Below are 18220 nucleotides of genomic sequence, written 5' to 3'. Positions count from 1 at the left end.
TACTCCCTTACTGAAGGTGCTGTTCCCACACCTGAATAGCCCACCTTATTCCTAACAGAGTCATCCCTTTTCCTTAAGCTTCCTGCCCCAGAGAGACCTGGGTTCTGTGTTCTGCATTTTGCTTGCTGCTTGTATTTGCTTTGTTTTTGAATAACTGCATGGCACTAGGCTGTTCTCCTTAGCGGAAAGCAATTGTCATTGCATCGTACATGTGCAACTTTTGTTACAGAACCATGGAAACTCCATACTACCTCTTGCTCGCTTGCTAACATCAGCACCTCAAAAGCCTGGGCAGTTAAAGAATGCAGTGGTTTGATACCAGCACATGCAGCTTTTTCTTTCAAAATTCTGGAGTGTGTATCACTTACAGGAAAAAAACATTGACTGTCTTAAGCCCCACTGAATGGCTGGCCTCAGGCCAACCCTGTGTTTCCCAGGGCAATGTGACTGATGATCAACATATATGTGCATTGTAAACAACTTTATGTGAAACTAGACTTTGTCTTGTAGGAAAAATTACATGAGACCCTATATCTTAGCTCTATGTTTAAGACACAACTGTTACGCACTGATGTGGCAGAAACAGCTCCAGACTGTGCTTGCTGACTTCTGATTAATATTTTGGCATGGTTCACGTGTGCGTGCTTATGTTGCTTTCATGCTTACTCCTTCCTTCAAACTGTGGGGTTGATTTTTCAGCAAGAGGCATAACAATGGAAATAGTGTGTCATTTTCCAACTCTGAATAGACAAAGCTCTTCTGCAAAGTGAGCTAGAGTAAATGAAAAAAGAGAGAACCCCAGACATGTGGAAGAGACTGGTGCCACTCTGACTGAAAAAAAAAAAAAAAAATCAAAATCAACCAAACAAAACCCAAACAAACCCTGAGAAAATATGACCACCCTGGAAATGACTGAGACTTTGGCTTTAAAGGACTCCAGGTAGTTTGCAGAAATATCTCTCTCTCTGTAGATAAATAGAAACAAACTGGTAAATGTGTAGAGAAGTTGCAAGGTGTTAGGAAGAACAGGGATGACAAACAAGGGTGGGAGTGGGGGAGGGCAATACTTTATACTGGTTCCTGCAGAAAGTCAGACAGGGCTAGTGCCCCTACTGACTGAAGGGCTGCGTTGTGGTCTCTTCCCCACCCACCTACCCACTTCATTCCTGTATTTCCCCCCCACCCACATGGTAATAGATGAGAAATGAGGGAACCTGTTGGCCAAGGAAGTTACTTCAATCTAAGTCAGCCTGGCACAGCTCCTTCTATGTTTCAGATGTCTGATTGTGCCTTGCTGCTAATTCCTACAGCCTTCATCTAGTGAAAAAGCTGAACGAGCTACTGAGAGCTGCCTTCAATTTTTCCTTGGGCACTGATGTGATGGCATTAATGAAATCTCCATCCCCCCCCCCCGCCCCCCCATTGTAAGCTGCAGTGTAAAAGCTATAATAGACTTATATCAAGGTAGAAGTCACCAGAGGCAAATCCTGGCATTACCAAACTTGAACAACAAATGTTTCTAAGTGTAATGTAAGGCCCACTGACTTTAAAACGTCCATATGTGGTGTCAGATTGGAAGGACAAATGCTTCTCTTCCAATAAGTTGTAACGGAGTCTCCATTTCCACAGAGAACTGTGGCACCTTAACGCTGATGATGAGGGGTAGCATTCCCCCCTCTTTATGGCAAGGGGAAATGTAATCACAGGGAAGAAAATATGCCCAGTGTTTTCTGGAACCTGAAAACAAATTGCACTTTTAAAATTCTTTCCTGTGAAAAAAACAATGTTGGTATAACTAGACTAAAGCGAAGGGCAATGGGTTTGTGATAGGCAGTAGTCAGCAGTAGATGGCTTGTTATCAAATTATAAGGAACCCTGTAAGACTTACAAATGTCTCTTCATAGCAACTGTTAATACACTTCGATGGGAACTGCTTCAAAGGCGACTCTGTGAATTGCTTTGTCAGGTACGATGTTTGTCTGGGGGGACAAGAAATGGTAGGCTTGCACAGGTGGTGCTCTGGTGGAAGGGCATCTACAGCTGAGATGAACTGCAAGTAATTTGGCAGCATCTGCTTTCTTCTTTTCTAACATGTGCATAACTGTGGAGGCAGTAAACTGTGTGTACTGATCTGCGCATTATCGCTTTCCTCCTTCAGCCTTTTGGAGAAAAATGGACTAGAACTTCCAGGTGTGGTGTTGGTCTTCACTGTAAATAGTTGTTGGTGATCATATCAAATGGGGCTGAGGGCAGCTTCCCCTGATGCCTTGGTGTGATTTGTCCCCCACAGCCAACGCTCTCTTCTGCAGTCTTGAAAACAAAAGTAAAATTTTTCTCAGTATCCAGGCATTGGAATAGGCAGTGAAACAGTTATTACCTTTGTGCCCCTCTGTGGAAATATGTTGGAAATTATATAACTCTAGAGTGCTTTGCTTTGCATAAAAATACTTTCTCCAAGTTTGGAAGGGGGTGGAGGGGGAGATGTTGTGGGAAGACGTTTTTTCCCAACAAGCTCTAGTAAGGAGCTCTATAGCTCAGGGTCTGAATGTTCTGGATTTAACATAGAATAACGAGGTATCTATAAAGACAAACAGAAGTTCCTAAAAAGTATTCTAGGTTGTAACAGGGGCATCAGAGGAGCAGAATCAAAACTGTGGACAAGCTGCACATAAATAAAACTTGTATTTGTCCATAAAGGTCTGCAGAATTAAAGGCTGAAAGTCGCAAGGGGAAACAATTGCATAGTTCTCATGATAGCTGGAAATGGCTTAATTAGAAAGATAAAATTCAATTTCTTCATTATCAGTAGTAGTGTTCTATCTCTTCTTTTACCTTTTTTATTTTTTCCTTCTACATCTGCCTGCCTTAAACTATTTCTGTATTGCAACAGTGCTGTGCAGAATTAGAATCTGACTACAGTCTGCCCACATCAGCTGAGCCGGTAAAAGGGAAGGTAAGTGTGTTTGCTATGACCATTGCTAAGCCTGTTAAAATGTGACACTAATTTTGTTTTGTTTTTTGTTTTGTGGTTTGTTTTTTTTTTTGGCGACCTGAAGGAAATAACTTCCCTTGTGAGAAACTTTGCCAAGGTAAACATTCAATAAAAATAATTGGAGATACATATTTATGGATATATGCATGTCCATGTATACACACATACAAAAGTATATTCAAAACCTTATTGTAAAACCAGTTTCCTATTACTTCTGAAGTCACTGTGATAAAACACAGATGTCTGATAAATTGCATTTTGAGAAGGATCAGAAGCTGAAGATGGGGCTGCGTCTTCCGATTTCTTTGCCATCTTTCATCTCTTAAGCAACATTATGTCAAAAGGAGCTGTGTAATTGTTGCTTCAGAAGTTTCCTCTAGCCATCTTCAGATGTCACCTCTTCAGCAGTAAACAGCGAGCAAGTGGTGTGCATTCAGGGGCAAAGGATGTGGGGGGCAGTGCTTTGTCTCCATGCGGCCAAGCTCCTGCTTCGGGAAAGCTGACCTGTGTAGCAGGTGCTGGACACAGGAAGAACGTTCTCCTCAGCCTGTCTGCTTGGCTTGGCTTGGCTGGAGGGTTTTATTTTAGGGTTTTGTTTCTTTAGCAAGGTTTTGTTGGTTTCTCGGGTTTTTGGTTTTATTTTGTTGTTGTTGTCCTGTCCTGTTCTTCTTGCCTGGTTTTGTAGTATCTAGTTCCAGACCTAGCTTGAACCAATGCGTCTGTTCCAAATGTAAAACTGAATAATTCTACTTCTTCCTGTATCTGTTCTGTCCATTAGGGATGTGAGATTTTTGTAGACAAAAAAGTAACAGATGAGGTATTTGTATAACTGTTAGTATTACATTATGCAGATGCAACTGCGTGGGGGGGGGAGAGTTGGTGGCATTAATGTATTCAGCGTGACTGAACAACAGCAGCACTTGCTATTTATTTTTCTATTAGCAGCTCCATTGCTCTAAACTGTGGAGCAAAGGACCCACCTTGTGCTCAGAAGTTCCCAGGACACTGCCCTTGGATATTTCATACCGGCATAGTACGTCTCTTCTAGGTAAGACCCGGTGGTGTTGGCCATTTTTCCGTCTCTCTCCTGAAATGTCAGAGGAGTTGATAGATGGTACAGGACAGTATCGCTGGTGCTAAACGTACTGGTAAGTTGTAGAAAATCTATTGTTGGCTTTAGTCTATTTTTGCATGTAATCCAGGAGGCTGAACCATGTTTATAATGCTTGCAATTAAAGGCCTGGAAAGGTGGCTGCCTGTCAGCCTAACGGGAGTCCCCAAAAGCTTAAGGAACTGTTGTTATAAATCATATATCCAAGTGTATTCCTGACAAGACGCTTTCCAGTCTGGATCGAGATTGCTTGAGTTATATTCTTCCCATTCACCCTGTTAACTGGCGCACACTGAGATAGCGAGCCACGTCCTGCTATTTTGCTACTGAGCTGAGGTCAGACCTGCTTTAAAAACTTGGACGGGTAATGTAGCTACTGAGAATCAATTAAGTGTATTTGTTGATTTCTCCTGCATTCATAAGGTGTTCATACTTCCCTGCAACTCTTGAGCCTTACGAGTATTAAAAACAACTCCTGACATCTACGCATTGCAGGGCCACAGAACTGCAGAGCGTGTTTGGGCTTTTATAGACAAAGTGTTGCTTCCAGCAGTAAGCTGGTACACCACAGTCTCTTCTCATGCAAACTATAAAATCCTCGAATGTAGTTCTATGCCATACTGGGAGAAATGGAAGAAGATCTTGCTTGACTGCACTCGTTCCTTATAAGAGCACTCTGCTGCTCTGAAAGGGCTGTTTCAGTGGGCTGACTCAGAGTGTTCTTGCAACTTGGTGTAATATCACAATCCAGCCACAAATAAGGCAGGCATTCTCAGCTTGCACCAATCAAGTATTGGTACAAAAAAAGGATCTATTTCCCAGCCCCCTCTGCCACATAAAACAATTCACTCCAACGAAGATGTCCTATGTGGAAGTTTCTATAACGTGGCTGATAGAAAACCCCATCCCCAGGTGCTGCAGACTCTCCATCTACAAAATATGTTAAGGCCACATAACCTAACCCACTCGTACCAAGACGGAAGCTGCCTTACTATAAATCTGTATTTGGTTGATCTGCTTCTTGATTAATCTAGACTTAGTAAAAAATTGATATGTGACTAAATCCAACTTTGCCAATGACCACCACTCTTCATGCTTGTCTCTTAACAGATGCTCTGACCTTGGAAACCTCCTGCCCAAATAACTGTCCTGTGCACGGCTGGGATCAGCGTTGTAGACAGAGCTCTGGCAGCTGCATGTTTGAAAGCTGCAACCTGGGAGATGCGTATGCTTCAGATGTGACGTCAGTGAGGTGCAAGTAAGACAGCAGAATAACCTCTTTGGGGCGAAGGGTGGAAGAGTCCGTGCGATCTAGCAAGTTCCAAGGGAAAGTTGTACCCTCAGTACGTGTTGAGTTCAACAGGAGGGAATATCTTATAGGAAATACTGGGTGCCCGGTGGTCAGCTAATGGTGTTACGGGTTAACACTTTGCTTCGATTCACAAAAGTAATAAAACTTTTTACTGAAACTGTTGGTATGACCACCAGCCAAATACAGTGACGGTGTTTCCGTTTCACGCTGGAGAACTGAGGCACGATGTAGGCATTCTTGTGTATGTTTTCAGTATTTAACTCGCAACTGACACTTCCCATTTAGGAGCCAAATCCTATTGGCTTTGAGCAGTCACTTTTTTTTGGGTAGAATTTAGAGCAGGAGTTCTGAGGTCTTTGCTTATTGAGCTGCCTCCCTAGATCTTTAAAATAGAGATTGAACTACTTGAGATTATGAAAGCTAGCTAACTATTGTCAGTGAATATTTTAAAAGATAAGGATGTTCCCGAAGATGCAGAGGCAGGCAGTCTGCAGCAAAAGACTCGGCAGATCTTGAAGCTTTTGCCACTGGCTTTCCGCAGAGCTGTGCGGTGTGGAGGAGGCTGGGAGGACTGGTGGTGGTTCTTGCTATTTGGGGGAGGACGGGTTGATGTTAGTGATGAATTTGTCTTTCTCTGAGACACCAGCTGTCTGACTATAGAGATAATGCTGACTTCAGTTGTTACATGCTTAAGGAAAATGGCCACTATATCTCTCTGTTGTTCAGGCAATATGCAAATAAAATGTGTATTGCCAGGTGGAAAATATGCTCTGCTGGTAACTATACTGATGCAGACCTTCCTGTTTCCATTACAATGATGGACTCTTCGCTCGCAGAGGTGAGTGCTCTCTGGTGCCTGCAATGTGGTTTTGAATGGGTTCAAGCATTTAGTGCCTTACACAGACCCAGATCCAGACTGAGCAGCTAAAAATCAGCACTGCTCCACGGCGAACGGAGCTGGCATCAGTCAGCAGGGTGCTGTGACATCTTGTTCTGTGTAAGGTAGTCCCTTCTATTTGGGCATGCTTCTGGAATGCTGTAGCTATAGACCCAAATGTCTTGATGTTCACATGCATCTGGGTCATGCTGGGGAGCATTTTAAACATGGTTTCAAGGCTTGAGACAGTGCTGTTTCTGCAGTAATAGTTCTGCTAGGGAAGTGAGTGTGTGTGTGTTTTTTTTTTTTTTTTTGCTGCTCTTATCCACCTGCAAGAAGCCACAGGATGTTTTAGTTGTGAATGCTGGCTTTCTCTGCACTTTCTCCCATGGCTACCATGTAACAGCTGAAAAATGATATCTTTGCTATATGAAAACTTACTTTCAGCTGATGTGCCCAGATATGCCTCTACTGCTGTCTTGAATCCTGCATCTACATCTCAAGCTGTCAGTTGGTTTTCTCATGGCAACAGCAAGATGAGCTGCAGCTCGGCAAACCTAGCTGTGCTTTGTGCTCAGTGCCACAAAACTCACTATTGAAATCCAGACCTCAGCCCTGCCGCACAGGGCTTCGAATTGGCTTTACAAATTCCAGTATTGGTGTTGGTGGTGATGATGGTAGAATACTGGTCAGTGGTTTCTATGAACCTGGAAATAACCTTTGCAAGGCTAACAACAGGCAACCTCAGACATCCCCTAGCTGGCGTGTGGTACCTGCAAGCGCAGCAGTGGTCTGGTTGTTGCAGAAAGTGTAGTGAGGGTGAAAAGAGTGATGGGGACCGCCTGTGGTTTCAGCAGACTGCTTGGTTGGGGTAGAACAGGTAAGGAACTCCTAGCTTGTGCTGCTTCTACATAAGCTACCTTAAAGAGGATGATCTCAAGGGCTCTTGCTTTATCCAGTCCTTCTGGAAAGTCACAGCCTTGCAAAGTTGTTTGAAATGCCTGTGCTTCATCGCTGTGGAGCTCTCTGCAATTCCAGCTGGGCTCAGAAATGTCACTTTCCATTTTTGCTTTTTTATATAAACTTTCCATGTGAATATTCTAGAGGGGGAAAATTAAAATGTTAAAGCTTGCTCCAGAGAAAAGGCAAACAGGCTGTGTCCAGTATCTGTTCTATCTGCTGTGATGTGCAGCAAAATTTGGATATCCTTGTTTAACAGGAAAAGTCTCCCTAGTTTTTTGGGGTTTTTTATTTTTTTTATTACACTGTGGTTGCAGATGTTTGAGCAGATGGAGCCCTCCAGCATGTAAGTAACTCAAATTATTTTGTCAAAGCATTGTCACTGTAGGATTTTAGGGGCTATTCAGTAAAGGAGCTCTTGTGAGAACCAGATGAAGCTTGGGGTTTTCTTATACTTGATTTATAAACTGTAAGTTGTATCACAGTCCAAAACCCAGATGATAGGCCTTCCAAATGTTAGTGCTTGTCTGGGAGGAGTTATACAAGACTGTGGTCAGAACTTGTCTGCTGTGATAGACGATCCTTGGATTGTTGTGCTCATCGAAGGGATGGAGGGGGGAAAAAACTAATTAGGATTGTACTGCAGGATCATCTTTGACACAATCCTTTTATTAGGAAGAACCACCATTCTCTACTGCTCTGTGGAAAGAGATTTTATTAGGAAATATAGTGTGTGGGATGTTTGTTTTCTTCTCTTTAAGTGTACCCTGTGCAATCCATGGGAGCTCACAGTCCTAAATAGCTAGTCTGAGGTTTTAAAAACTGAACAGAGGCTTTTCCTTCAGTGCACACAGAAACCACTGACCATGTGGTTACCTGGGGAGGGATAGGGCATGTAGAATAATGTATTGCTTTAGTCAGTTCCAGGTGATGCAAGGCTTTTTTGTTTGGGTGGTGTGTTGGGGTGTGTGTGCATTTGTTTTAAAGCCTTTTAGACTTCTTTTGTTTTCATTCCAACATGCTATTCATCTTCACCTTTCTCCAATAGTCCTGTCGACCTAATGGCCTGAACAAGGCAAATGCAATGCTCTACTTCCTTAAGCTTAATAGAGAATTCAAATAAGAATAAAAATAGTCTGGATTTGCATTAGAGGAAACATTTGGTTGGCTGGGGCAAGGCTCTGTGAATGCAGTCTGGCTCTGATGGGTGGAGGAGTGGAAAGGAGAGGGAGAGAGAGAAGGCACTTACTGATGCTGGAAGCAGTCGGTTGCTCTCAGAAGTGACTGGGGGGTCTTGGTCACCTCCTTTTCAACTTTGCTGTGTTTCCTGGGTCTTCTGGGGACAACTGGGGGGGAAAGGAAGGTACCAGAACATAGATCACTCACTGATGTTTTTTTTCTGTTGTGTCTCCCCCACTTCAATACTGTTCTTGGGCACTTGATATGTAGGGAGACACCCAAAGCTGGCTAGCCTCATAGCTTCTCTGCTTGGAGATGGGTTTGGGATTTTTTTTTCTATTCAGCACTCCTCTTGGAGTGGGTGGAGTTCATCCCAAGTCGTTACTGACTTAACCCTTTAAACCTCTGTTTCACCCTGTATTTTCACCCATAAAGAGAGATCAACCTATCAATTGAGTAAGCAAGCTGGAGTTATCCAGGGTGAAATTAGGGAGAGGGATATTTCTCATTCGGTGTCTCCCTTGTTGCATTAAAAGACTTAAGAGGATGTTGTTTTTGTCTGTGATGTGATAAGACTCGGGTTCAGAACCGCACTGTAGCGGCTAGAGGAACATGAGCAAAACTACGTACCAGCCTTTAACTGCTGAATTCCTCTCTGCTGTTTGCATACAACGGAGGAGGCCCAAAGCCTTTTGAACTGGCTAAGTAACTGTTATATATAATATTGAAAACCAGCATCATTCAAAGATACGCACTAAAATGTACAACGCAACATGAAAGTTTTGTGTTCTGAATTATCTGCTCGGTCCAGCTGTAACTAGTAATGCATTTTTTTTTTTTACCTAAGTGGGTCTGACATCTATAGCTGAGTGAAGCCCTGTGCACCTCACTTGTGGGGTTTGAGGTCAAGACCTTGAAAATGGATATATCTTGATGTACAGCATTAAGGTAGAACAGTGGCATGGTAACGTGTATGTCGCTCATTTCAAAAATGTGCGTTAGAAGCAAAACGTGAAGACAGGAACCAAACTACATCTCTAAGTATGATATTCCTGAGATAAGATTGTTGCAGAAACATAGTTATCACTCCTAATAATGATAACATGCTAAGCTACATACTGTGTGTATGGGTGGCTTTAGACTAGCGGATGAATCTGTATGCAGTTACCATCTAGTTCTTCACTCTGAAATAATTTAGGAACAGCTGGGGGAACTATTAAAACTGACATACAAATTTGCTGTTCACACGGCAACCTTTCCCCTGATACTAACTCTTTTCTCTTTCCATTAAGATTGACTGTGCAGAGCCAACACTACCAGCCAGTCTGATCCCATCCAGGTCAGGCTTTGTACAAGCTTTTAAAAGCCTTTATCAAGATTGTATAATATGGATAAGTATCTGAAAGAATTTTATTTTGGCAGTGATCACTTAACTTCACCCCAAGAAGTTCTTACATCCTCTTTGGAAAGCACTGCACCAGTAACAGGTAAGCTCTTAATCTGGGGCACAGATGTGTGAAGTTTTTGCACTGAGAGGCTTTGAAATAGATATGCTCAAGTCTGCGCCTTTGAACAGTAAGAGCTCTGTCTTCTGTTGCCTGGATCTGTAGGCTGCCTTGTTATGGACGAAAAATCACCCAAGCGCTCACATGAAAAAGAGGAAGATGTGCCAACTTCTGTAGCAAAGGAGAAAAACAATGATAAGGATCCGGCTGGTCCTGTGTCAGGTACAGTAACTGCCGCAGCACGCTGGCACTCATGCAGTGAGGAAACAGCTTGCTTCCAGCACACCTTTGAAGTGAGGAAGCTGAGTAAGAACAATAACTTAATGACAACTTGTGACTTTCTGTTGTTGAGCACCCTTTTGCCTGCAAGTGCTCTCTACCCTCCCTGAAACTCTGAGCAGGAATAAAGGTTTACCTACTTGCAGGTGGCTGGTAGCCTGTGGCACTGCAAGAAGTAAACATGAAGTAACTTAATGAAATCTTAACCTCTGGTCAGATGGCAAAATGTTGTGTGGGTACTAAACCCCAGGTGACTTTGGGAGCAGAGAGAATGTTCTCATGGTTTTAAAATGTTTAGTGGCACAGATAGACTGAAAGACTGAAAACTGATGCTCAGCGCAAGAGAAGCTGGGATGGGTCAAGAGGAGACGTGAGGATAGAGGCCTTTGTGTATGGTGCAGTCTCTTGCTATAGCCACCAACACCCAGAATAATTATTCTTACCGCATTGTTGGTGCTTCTTCCTTTAAAAACTAAAAGCAAAACAAAACCGGAGTATGCGTACACAGTGTATTTAAGCTATTTTTAAAAAACCTGATCTGAATAAGCAGCACAGAATACATGTGCATGCTTGTTTGTAACCATTTTTTAACCTTTACCTAAATATAAGACTTTTTGTCATCGTTTCTTGTTTGGTTTTGTTTCTTTCTTTAGTACTACCTTCCTGAAATCTAATTCAGTCTGTTCACTTAAACCTTTTTTTTCTACTAATTTGCCTCTACTGTTAATTTTCATATGTGGTCTAGGTGCCTTTGGCAAGGAGGAAACAGATATGCAAAACACATCAGAAAGAGTCCAAATACCTTTAAAGTCTGAGAATCCTGCTGCCTGTTGTACATCTCTGACTAGAAAGTGTTTCTAGTGTTAGAACGGAGATATGATGAATCTCCACTTGTGGTTTTTGCTAGTACCACACAATGTCTTCTAAAGGTGCTTGGGAGCCAGGTCAGATATGTACGGCTGCTGCAAACATCAGCAGGGACAAAAGGGAGTGCTAAGCAGAGGTGAAGGATGAAAAGAGAAAGTACTTCAAACCTGAAGGGGATCGGTGGGGGGAGTGTTTTTGGTTGTTTTAATTTTTTTTTTCCTTCCCTGTGTCATTTCTTTGGCTCGCATCTGTGCGGGTGTATGTGTATGACTACATACACAGAAAAGAAGAAAAATTCTAGATATTCTAAAAGGTATAAATAGCTACCAGAGTTACTGTTACACAAGAAATTAGTGTGGCTTTCAGACTTTCTTCAGTTTCTTAAATACTTTCTAAAACTTTTCTAAATTGCAGCACTTGCCGGTTGAAATGAATATAAACATTCATTATCAGTTCCTGAACTTGTCAGTTCATCTTCTGGGAACGAGTTATTTTGTTGGTTCTTTCAGCATCTCCTAGTCCAATTTTTGGGTACAAAGGACAGTCCAAGTGTCAGACTATGTTTTAAGCTACGGATGTCTGAAATACCACAAAGGCATGCCTGAGGTCCCTTCCAACCGGTGATTCTGTGGTGATTCATGATCTGATTGTGCTCAAGCACCTCTGTAATGGCAGCTGAAGTAACATCTATTTATTGGCTTCATCTGGCATTCTGTAATGTCAAAAGAATTACAAATACTCATCACTTCCCCTGTTAGCTTGCACATGGGATTTTTTTTAATGCATTTCTGTGCTTATAGAATTCCAAATAAAAATTAATTATAAACTGTCTCTTTAAACAGCAATCAAACAAACTAAAAATCCCCTATGCTGGTAGCAAAATAATGAAATTCACTAATCCAAGGGAATATTACTGAAACTCTCGCAACTTCAACTACAGCAACTACAACCAGGAGTAATATTCTCACTTGTAGACATGTAACACCTCTTACTGGGATATTTTTCAAGCCAACAATAATTATCATCACACGTCTCTCTTTATTCCTCTGTACTGTTCTTTGCTGCTGCCTCTCCTTCTTAATGTCCTCTCCCGACATTTGCTGCAATTTTTTTAGCCCTGTTGGTCTGCGGCTAGTGCACTGGGTATTGGAGGTTGGTTTTATTTTTATAGTTACATTTGGTTTTGGGAATGTTTCTCCCCAGAAGCGGATCTGACCAAGAAGAAATTCTGCCCTGTGACGGAAGAACACAAAACCCCATTTCAAAACGTTCTAAAGCAAGACCCGGTATGAGTCCCAGTGACAGTGAAACATGGAGCTGGTTTGGCTGAGCAGTGACAGAGAAAAACACTGCAGGAGGGGACAGGTCCCTCCAGTGGTGTGGTGGCTGTTCCCTTCCCATAACTAGTCTCTCATATGTCTTTAGGAGGTGGGCCAGGAAAAGAAAAACAAAGAGCAGAGTGAGGAAGCACCAGCTGCAGTTCCCAGTAAGAAAGGTAAGAGGTTTTTGCTGAACACATTCATGTAACTCACTGGAGCGTGTATCCTGGTCACTTGTGTCAAGACCTGTGTAAAGAGGTGCAGAGAGCTGCCTGCCCCGCACCAATTATTATGACAGGTTTTTATTTTAAGGAATAGTAGCTGCAGTTAGAGATCAAAATGGGTTAGCAGTGGAGAGAAGTAAATGTTGTCCTGCAAAACCTGCTTCTCTGATTTCTACAGATACTGATCTAATCAGCTCCATCCTCCTCTAGACAGGAGGGAACATTTCTTAGGACTTGCAATATTGAAACAGTTCTGGCATGCCTGCTCTCCCCAAAGATTTGAAAGCAGCATCCTCTGCTAGCTAGAGCTTAGTAATATGATATAGACAAGCGGGATGATGTTTCTACTGAACTGTGTTTAGACATTTCTACTCTTCTAATCGCCTCACCTTTTGTCTTTGGAGTTCACTAAAAGTTAGTGATGTAAGTCATGTAACATCCCAGACCTATTGGCTGGCGACTTAAACCAAAGCCTATAACTAACCATTCCTGCACAGATTAAACACCAGTTGAAGCCAACTAAACGACGAACTTTTGGGGCTTTGTACAAGTGACACTGCTGTGCTGTCTTACTGACACTAACCCCAATGTACTCTGAGGTACACAAACTGTTTTTATTAGCAAGAGCTTAACACTGGAAATCTTTAACAGTGGCTTCTGTTGGAGCTTAAAAGACTTTCTGTGTTTTCACTTTGAGAACATTGGGGTTTTTTTCCCTCTCTTCTCAGGGAGTTCACCCGCTGCAGGTGGCATTAAAGGAGATAAAACAAAGCAAAATGAGTCGTAAGTGTTTTGACTTTCAATGATTACCTGACGGTATGAATTTAAAGCTTCAGTCTGTTACATGATTCCTTCTTCTTACCCTACAGTGACTCTCCTAATGAGAAAGAAGTGGAGGTAAGTCTTGACTGCTTGTATCCTGAAGTGTCTCGGACAACAGAAAGATCTTGTTGACGAGTCCTGATTAATATCTTTTCCTGCATAAAAGAATGATGCTGAGTAGCTTAAACTTGGTGTAATTCCATGAGCTGGCTTCTGAAACCTGTTTTTCGAAGCCCAATGGAAATTTTGGAAGGGGTGGGATGGGAAAAGGTGGCAATCTGTAAAACTTAACAAAAGATTTGTCACTACTAAAACATTTGTTTGCAAGCTTGAAGGAGCATAGCGGTGACCTCCTCCCAGGCAGAACATGCTTATTCAAGACAGATTTGTGAAAAGGCACAGATGGCATGCTGTGTGCTGCCAGGATATCACCTATTCCGGCTGCAGATTATTTCCTCCATCACTACAGATGGGAAGACTGGCTTTGTGGAAGTGGGCTGTGTTTGCTTTCTCTTCTGTATCTCTCCTATAGCTTTGTGGGGTAGAGTCCCAAATGCCATGTCAGAATCCAAACCTACTTTAAAAGCTGCCGCATCAATTGGATTACTCTGAAATCTTTTCCTCTCCCACAACAGGCTGAATTTCTGAGGCTGTCTTTAGGTTTTAAATGTGACTTGTTTACCTTGGACAAGAGAGTGAGGCTTGAAGAAAGGTCCCGAGACTTGGCTGAAGAAAATTTGAAAAAGGAGATCACAAATGCCCTAAAGATGTTAGAGGTTAGTATTAGCCAAGGCTGGTAGGGTGGATGGCATGAACAATTGTGAAAGTGTCTCTCTTAATACAGCTCTTCTTGGAATGCGTGTGTGTAATATGGTATAAGCAAATCTGAACCAAGTTCTTATGTGATGCACTTGAAATATGGGAGACGTAACATTTGAGGGGTAACGTTCATCTGAGTGTTGTGCGCTCAGGCAGCAGGGAATTTTCCTGTTGCACAAACATCTGGTAAGAGCCTCTGTCTTCAGCTGACTTTACGGTAGGTAAGCAGAAGTCTCTGCCCACTGGAGGTCTGCATCAAGTTACACTGACTGAGGATGTTGGATGCTGATCTTTTGACCGTGTGGTCATGAACACAACCCCACGGTGTCATCAGCTGGGTTCACCCTTCTTTCTTTACAAATAGCTCACACTGTTTTTCTTATCAATATGCCTCTTAGGCTTTAGTTCCTTTGTGTGAAGAAGATAACCAAGCGCAGGAGATTATTAAGAAGTTGCAGAAAAGCTTGCAGTTCCTTAGCCAGTATGCAGCCCGAGTTGCCAGTAGAGCAGAGATGTTGGGAGCTATTAATCAGGTAACTATTTCTATGTAAATGTATTTTGTACAAAGTTAAAAGCTCCTAGATGTAAAGGGATAGCAGTTGGTTTGCTAGGCTTCCGATTCCAGAACTAGGTTTGGGAATCTTGTGTGTGTAAAGCAGGCTGACCAGTACAGCTTAGTCCCATCTTTCTTGGATTTCTTTGTGGTGTTATAAGGAATTCTAGGCACTACAGAGAGCAGCTACGTTGCACTAATGCTGTGCAAAAACATACAACAGAAATATGGCCCCGATACAAAACAAAAAAAACCACCCCACCCCAAACAAAAAAAAAAATCCAGAAAAAAGTTTGCATCAGAGCGTTGTGTACAATTAAGAGCACAAGAATGCGATGTGGTAACGATAGCCTTGATGCTCTAATGGTAATTCTGTGCCTTGTGGAAAGGGCAGCTAATGAGTTAAATCTACGGAAATTTACAAAGACCTGCTCAAATGTTATGTGTAATTGTGTATAATGCCAAAGAACAGCATGAAAATATGACTTGGCAATACTAGCAAATGCGTGGTGGCAGCTGAGACTGTAGATCAGAGAAAGAGATGAGGAGGAGTTGTAAGGGCTGAGAAAATGGAGACTAATTTATTTTAAAGTAAGAGTAATCACTGGAGAAATGAGACTTGTAACTTGGGCAAGTGTTGAGAAAGGGGTTGTAGTGAAACTTTGGAAAGGTGGGCAAAAATGAGAGGATGTTGCATTGTGATGATACAAGATGAGCGTAGATGGTTGGGGGAGGGGGACGATGGGCGGGAAGTCTTAAACTCTAAACATGATGCAGTTCCTCAAAGAGCTGCTGCTTTTATCTACTGCTGTTGCACTTGTTCTATTAGGAGAGCCGTGTCAGCAAGGCTGTGGAAGTAATGATTCAACATGTGGAAAACCTGAAGCGCATGTACGCAAAAGAACATGCAGAACTTGAGGAGCTGAAACAGGTCCTGCTCCAGAATGAGAGATCCTTTAGTTCTCTTGGAGATCGAGGTAAAGCTGCTTTGTCTCTCCTCTTTCTAGCACCTGCCAGATAGATGCTTATCTAATGGAAGCTTAACATATTAGGTGGGGAGGGGTTATATGACTGTTGTATCTCCTGTCCTAAAAATAGAAGGGGGGGGGGAATAGTAATTTACTTAACACTGTTAGTAAAAAACCACTCTGAAATTAGACTTTAGATAAACTGTCATGAATCTTGGGGAAGGGGGGAAATATTGCAAGTAAGCAGTAAAGGCCTGGCTTTTAGACAAGAGTATTGCATATGGTGGTGATAATTTTATTCCTTGTGAGCAGTAAATTTGGGTGTTCACTCACACTGGAGCATTCCCAGTAGCTATTTCTAGGTAGCTGAGCTTTGACTGCTCTCTACAGATGCTTTCTGCTCTTTTCTAAATATGAATTATAAACTCCTTAAGTGCAGGTGTTCTGAATTTCCCCCTCCAAGCAGATGGTACAGTGGTCGGATTTTCAGACGGTGCTGTGCACCTGTGGCTTTACCACAGAAGGATTAAGTTCTGAAAAACAGAGCATGTTTTTTAAAAACAGAAGGGACAGTCTTGCACACCAGTAAAATCCTTGCGGGAGCCTTCTGAATCACAGGCTATTCCCTTCTGACTGTAAAAGATTGTCCTGTTACAGGACACTGCCTTGATAATAGAAGAAAACATTTAATGATAGCGACAGAAACTGATGCTTGTAGGGGATGTATAATGTGTGAATATTATGAACTTATCTAATGTGATTTCAGGATAAAGCTTCCTATTTCATCTGCTTTCTGAGAGCATTCTGATACGCTCTTTGCTTAAACAGATATTGCAAAAAGTCAGACCTTTAGTTTCAAAAAAAGCTCACTGCGTTCCTGTAAGCCTTTTTGATGTTTGTTCTCTTCACAGATGAATCTACAAATAAAAAGCTACCAAATTCTTTTAACTTTAAGGTAATGGCCATCACAGCGTAACGTGAAATTTCAAGTGTGTTTTTAAGCATGTGTGTCTTTTGTGTTTTTCTTTGCCTTGTGAAGCGCTGGTGCTCTGGTACATGCTTGACTCTGGCAGTTTTTTGTCTCAAATATGGGCCGATGTCCTCAAACACGAGGATATATTTTTCAGTCACCCCCACCAACCTGAGGGAACTGCATGTGGTCCCACTTAGAAGATGAAGTGTTTGCAGAAGCTGAAATGGCTGTGCTCTTATGCAATGGTTAAGAAATATTATTCATGTACGGTTCTCTCATCGGGGCTACAGAAGAAGGGTTTAGCACAAAGAGGTGGAAAAAAATAGATGGGAGCAATTCAAATTAACTGTAGGAATTCCTGTGAGCACCATTAGGAGAATTTAGATGGCTTCAATTTCAGTATTTTGCTGGAAGCTGTGTAGCCAGCCTCACTTCAGATGCTTAGGAGGGGGGAAAAGCAGTTAATGTGGAAAGGTGTTGCTTTAAAGAATATGGTTTGGGCTGTGCTTATGATTTGTGTGTCACTTCAAGCTATGTATTAACATCTAAGGGTTCTTTTATATATAGTTTGTATAAAAACAGATTGGTATTTTATGTGATCAGTGAGTAATCTAGTCATTCCTTGATAGAGTCAGTAATGCCTCTTATTTGTATAGCCATCATCATCCCTACGAAGAGTTAGCATTGCAACATTGCCTAGGAGTGCTGGAAGTGCAGGTATTGGGTTGCCGCTGGTAAGTAAGGGTTTCCGGATGGTGAGGCGCTTTACCTTCTCAAAACCGTCTGGGCTGAAGCGTGAAAATACCAACGCAGTAAGCGTGTCAAACTTCTTCTCTAGGCCCAGTTCCATGAACCTGATGGAGATGAACGGAGTGATAAATTCAACAGGAGATCAAGCAGTTGGTAAAGTTACTTGGGCTTGTCTTTGAATAAGGTTAAATATTTTTCAACTCTAACTGTGCCTGTGTTAAGCAGTTTATGGAGCATTTTGAAGGTTATAACGTTTAGGCTACACCTTTCATGTTAGTTTTACATGCTTCAATAGGTAAATGAGCCTTCGTGACTAAATGTTACAGGTAGTCTTTTTTTATAAATTATTTTTTTTATTAAGGGTTGAGAGTTTTAAAAAATTACTTTGACTTTCTTGCTTTAGAATTAAAATATAAAATCTAGGCAGCTGGCATTGATGGATCTGAGGGGTTTTTTTGTTTTTAAAGAAGCCTAATTTTAGGCAACTGATTTTGGAACTTATTTGTCTAAGGCCTACCCAAATGAGTAGGCTGTTGCTGCATTTCCCATTTCCTGATATATATCTGATGGGGAAGTTAAAGCAAATGTCTTTAAAATATGACAGGGGACGACTTGGAGCAAAGCAAAATGAGAAGCGTCCTTCGCTACAGCGGTTCATTAGCACGTATTCCTGGGCAGAGTATGAAGGCGAACATGCTGAAACAAAGTAA

At 42.0% G+C, this 18220-nt stretch overlaps 1 protein-coding gene across 4 annotated transcripts in view; it reads left to right on the top strand.

Annotated features, from left to right (window-relative positions):
- Positions 1 to 18220, top strand: part of IRAG2 (inositol 1,4,5-triphosphate receptor associated 2) — a 40789-nt gene that overhangs the window by 19219 nt on the left and 3350 nt on the right. The window contains exons 19-37 of one of the 4 annotated variants that reach the window (XM_075113816.1): positions 1905 to 1966; positions 2891 to 2953; positions 3935 to 4040; positions 5214 to 5361; positions 6172 to 6253; positions 9724 to 9770; positions 9854 to 9918; positions 10042 to 10158; positions 12286 to 12368; positions 12508 to 12577; positions 13354 to 13408; positions 13495 to 13522; positions 14083 to 14223; positions 14665 to 14799; positions 15649 to 15796; positions 16699 to 16742; positions 17417 to 17494; positions 17599 to 17663; positions 18115 to 18216. In XM_075113816.1, coding sequence (XP_074969917.1) covers positions 1905 to 1966; positions 2891 to 2953; positions 3935 to 4040; positions 5214 to 5361; positions 6172 to 6253; positions 9724 to 9770; positions 9854 to 9918; positions 10042 to 10158; positions 12286 to 12368; positions 12508 to 12577; positions 13354 to 13408; positions 13495 to 13522; positions 14083 to 14223; positions 14665 to 14799; positions 15649 to 15796; positions 16699 to 16742; positions 17417 to 17494; positions 17599 to 17663; positions 18115 to 18216 — 1639 coding nt within the window. The remainder of the gene's footprint in view (positions 1 to 1904; positions 1967 to 2890; positions 2954 to 3934; positions 4041 to 5213; positions 5362 to 6171; positions 6254 to 9723; positions 9771 to 9853; positions 9919 to 10041; positions 10159 to 12285; positions 12369 to 12507; positions 12578 to 13353; positions 13409 to 13494; positions 13523 to 14082; positions 14224 to 14664; positions 14800 to 15648; positions 15797 to 16698; positions 16743 to 17416; positions 17495 to 17598; positions 17664 to 18114; positions 18217 to 18220) is intronic. The other 3 variants (XM_075113825.1, XM_075113835.1, XM_075113843.1) reach the window with 3 other exon arrangements.

The sequence above is a fragment of the Phalacrocorax aristotelis genome, chromosome 1 (genome assembly GCF_949628215.1).
Source record: "Phalacrocorax aristotelis chromosome 1, bGulAri2.1, whole genome shotgun sequence".
Taxonomy (NCBI): Eukaryota; Metazoa; Chordata; class Aves; order Suliformes; family Phalacrocoracidae; genus Phalacrocorax; species Phalacrocorax aristotelis.
Note: the sequence above shows the minus strand (reverse complement) of the source record. Positions and strands in the feature narration are given on the sequence as shown.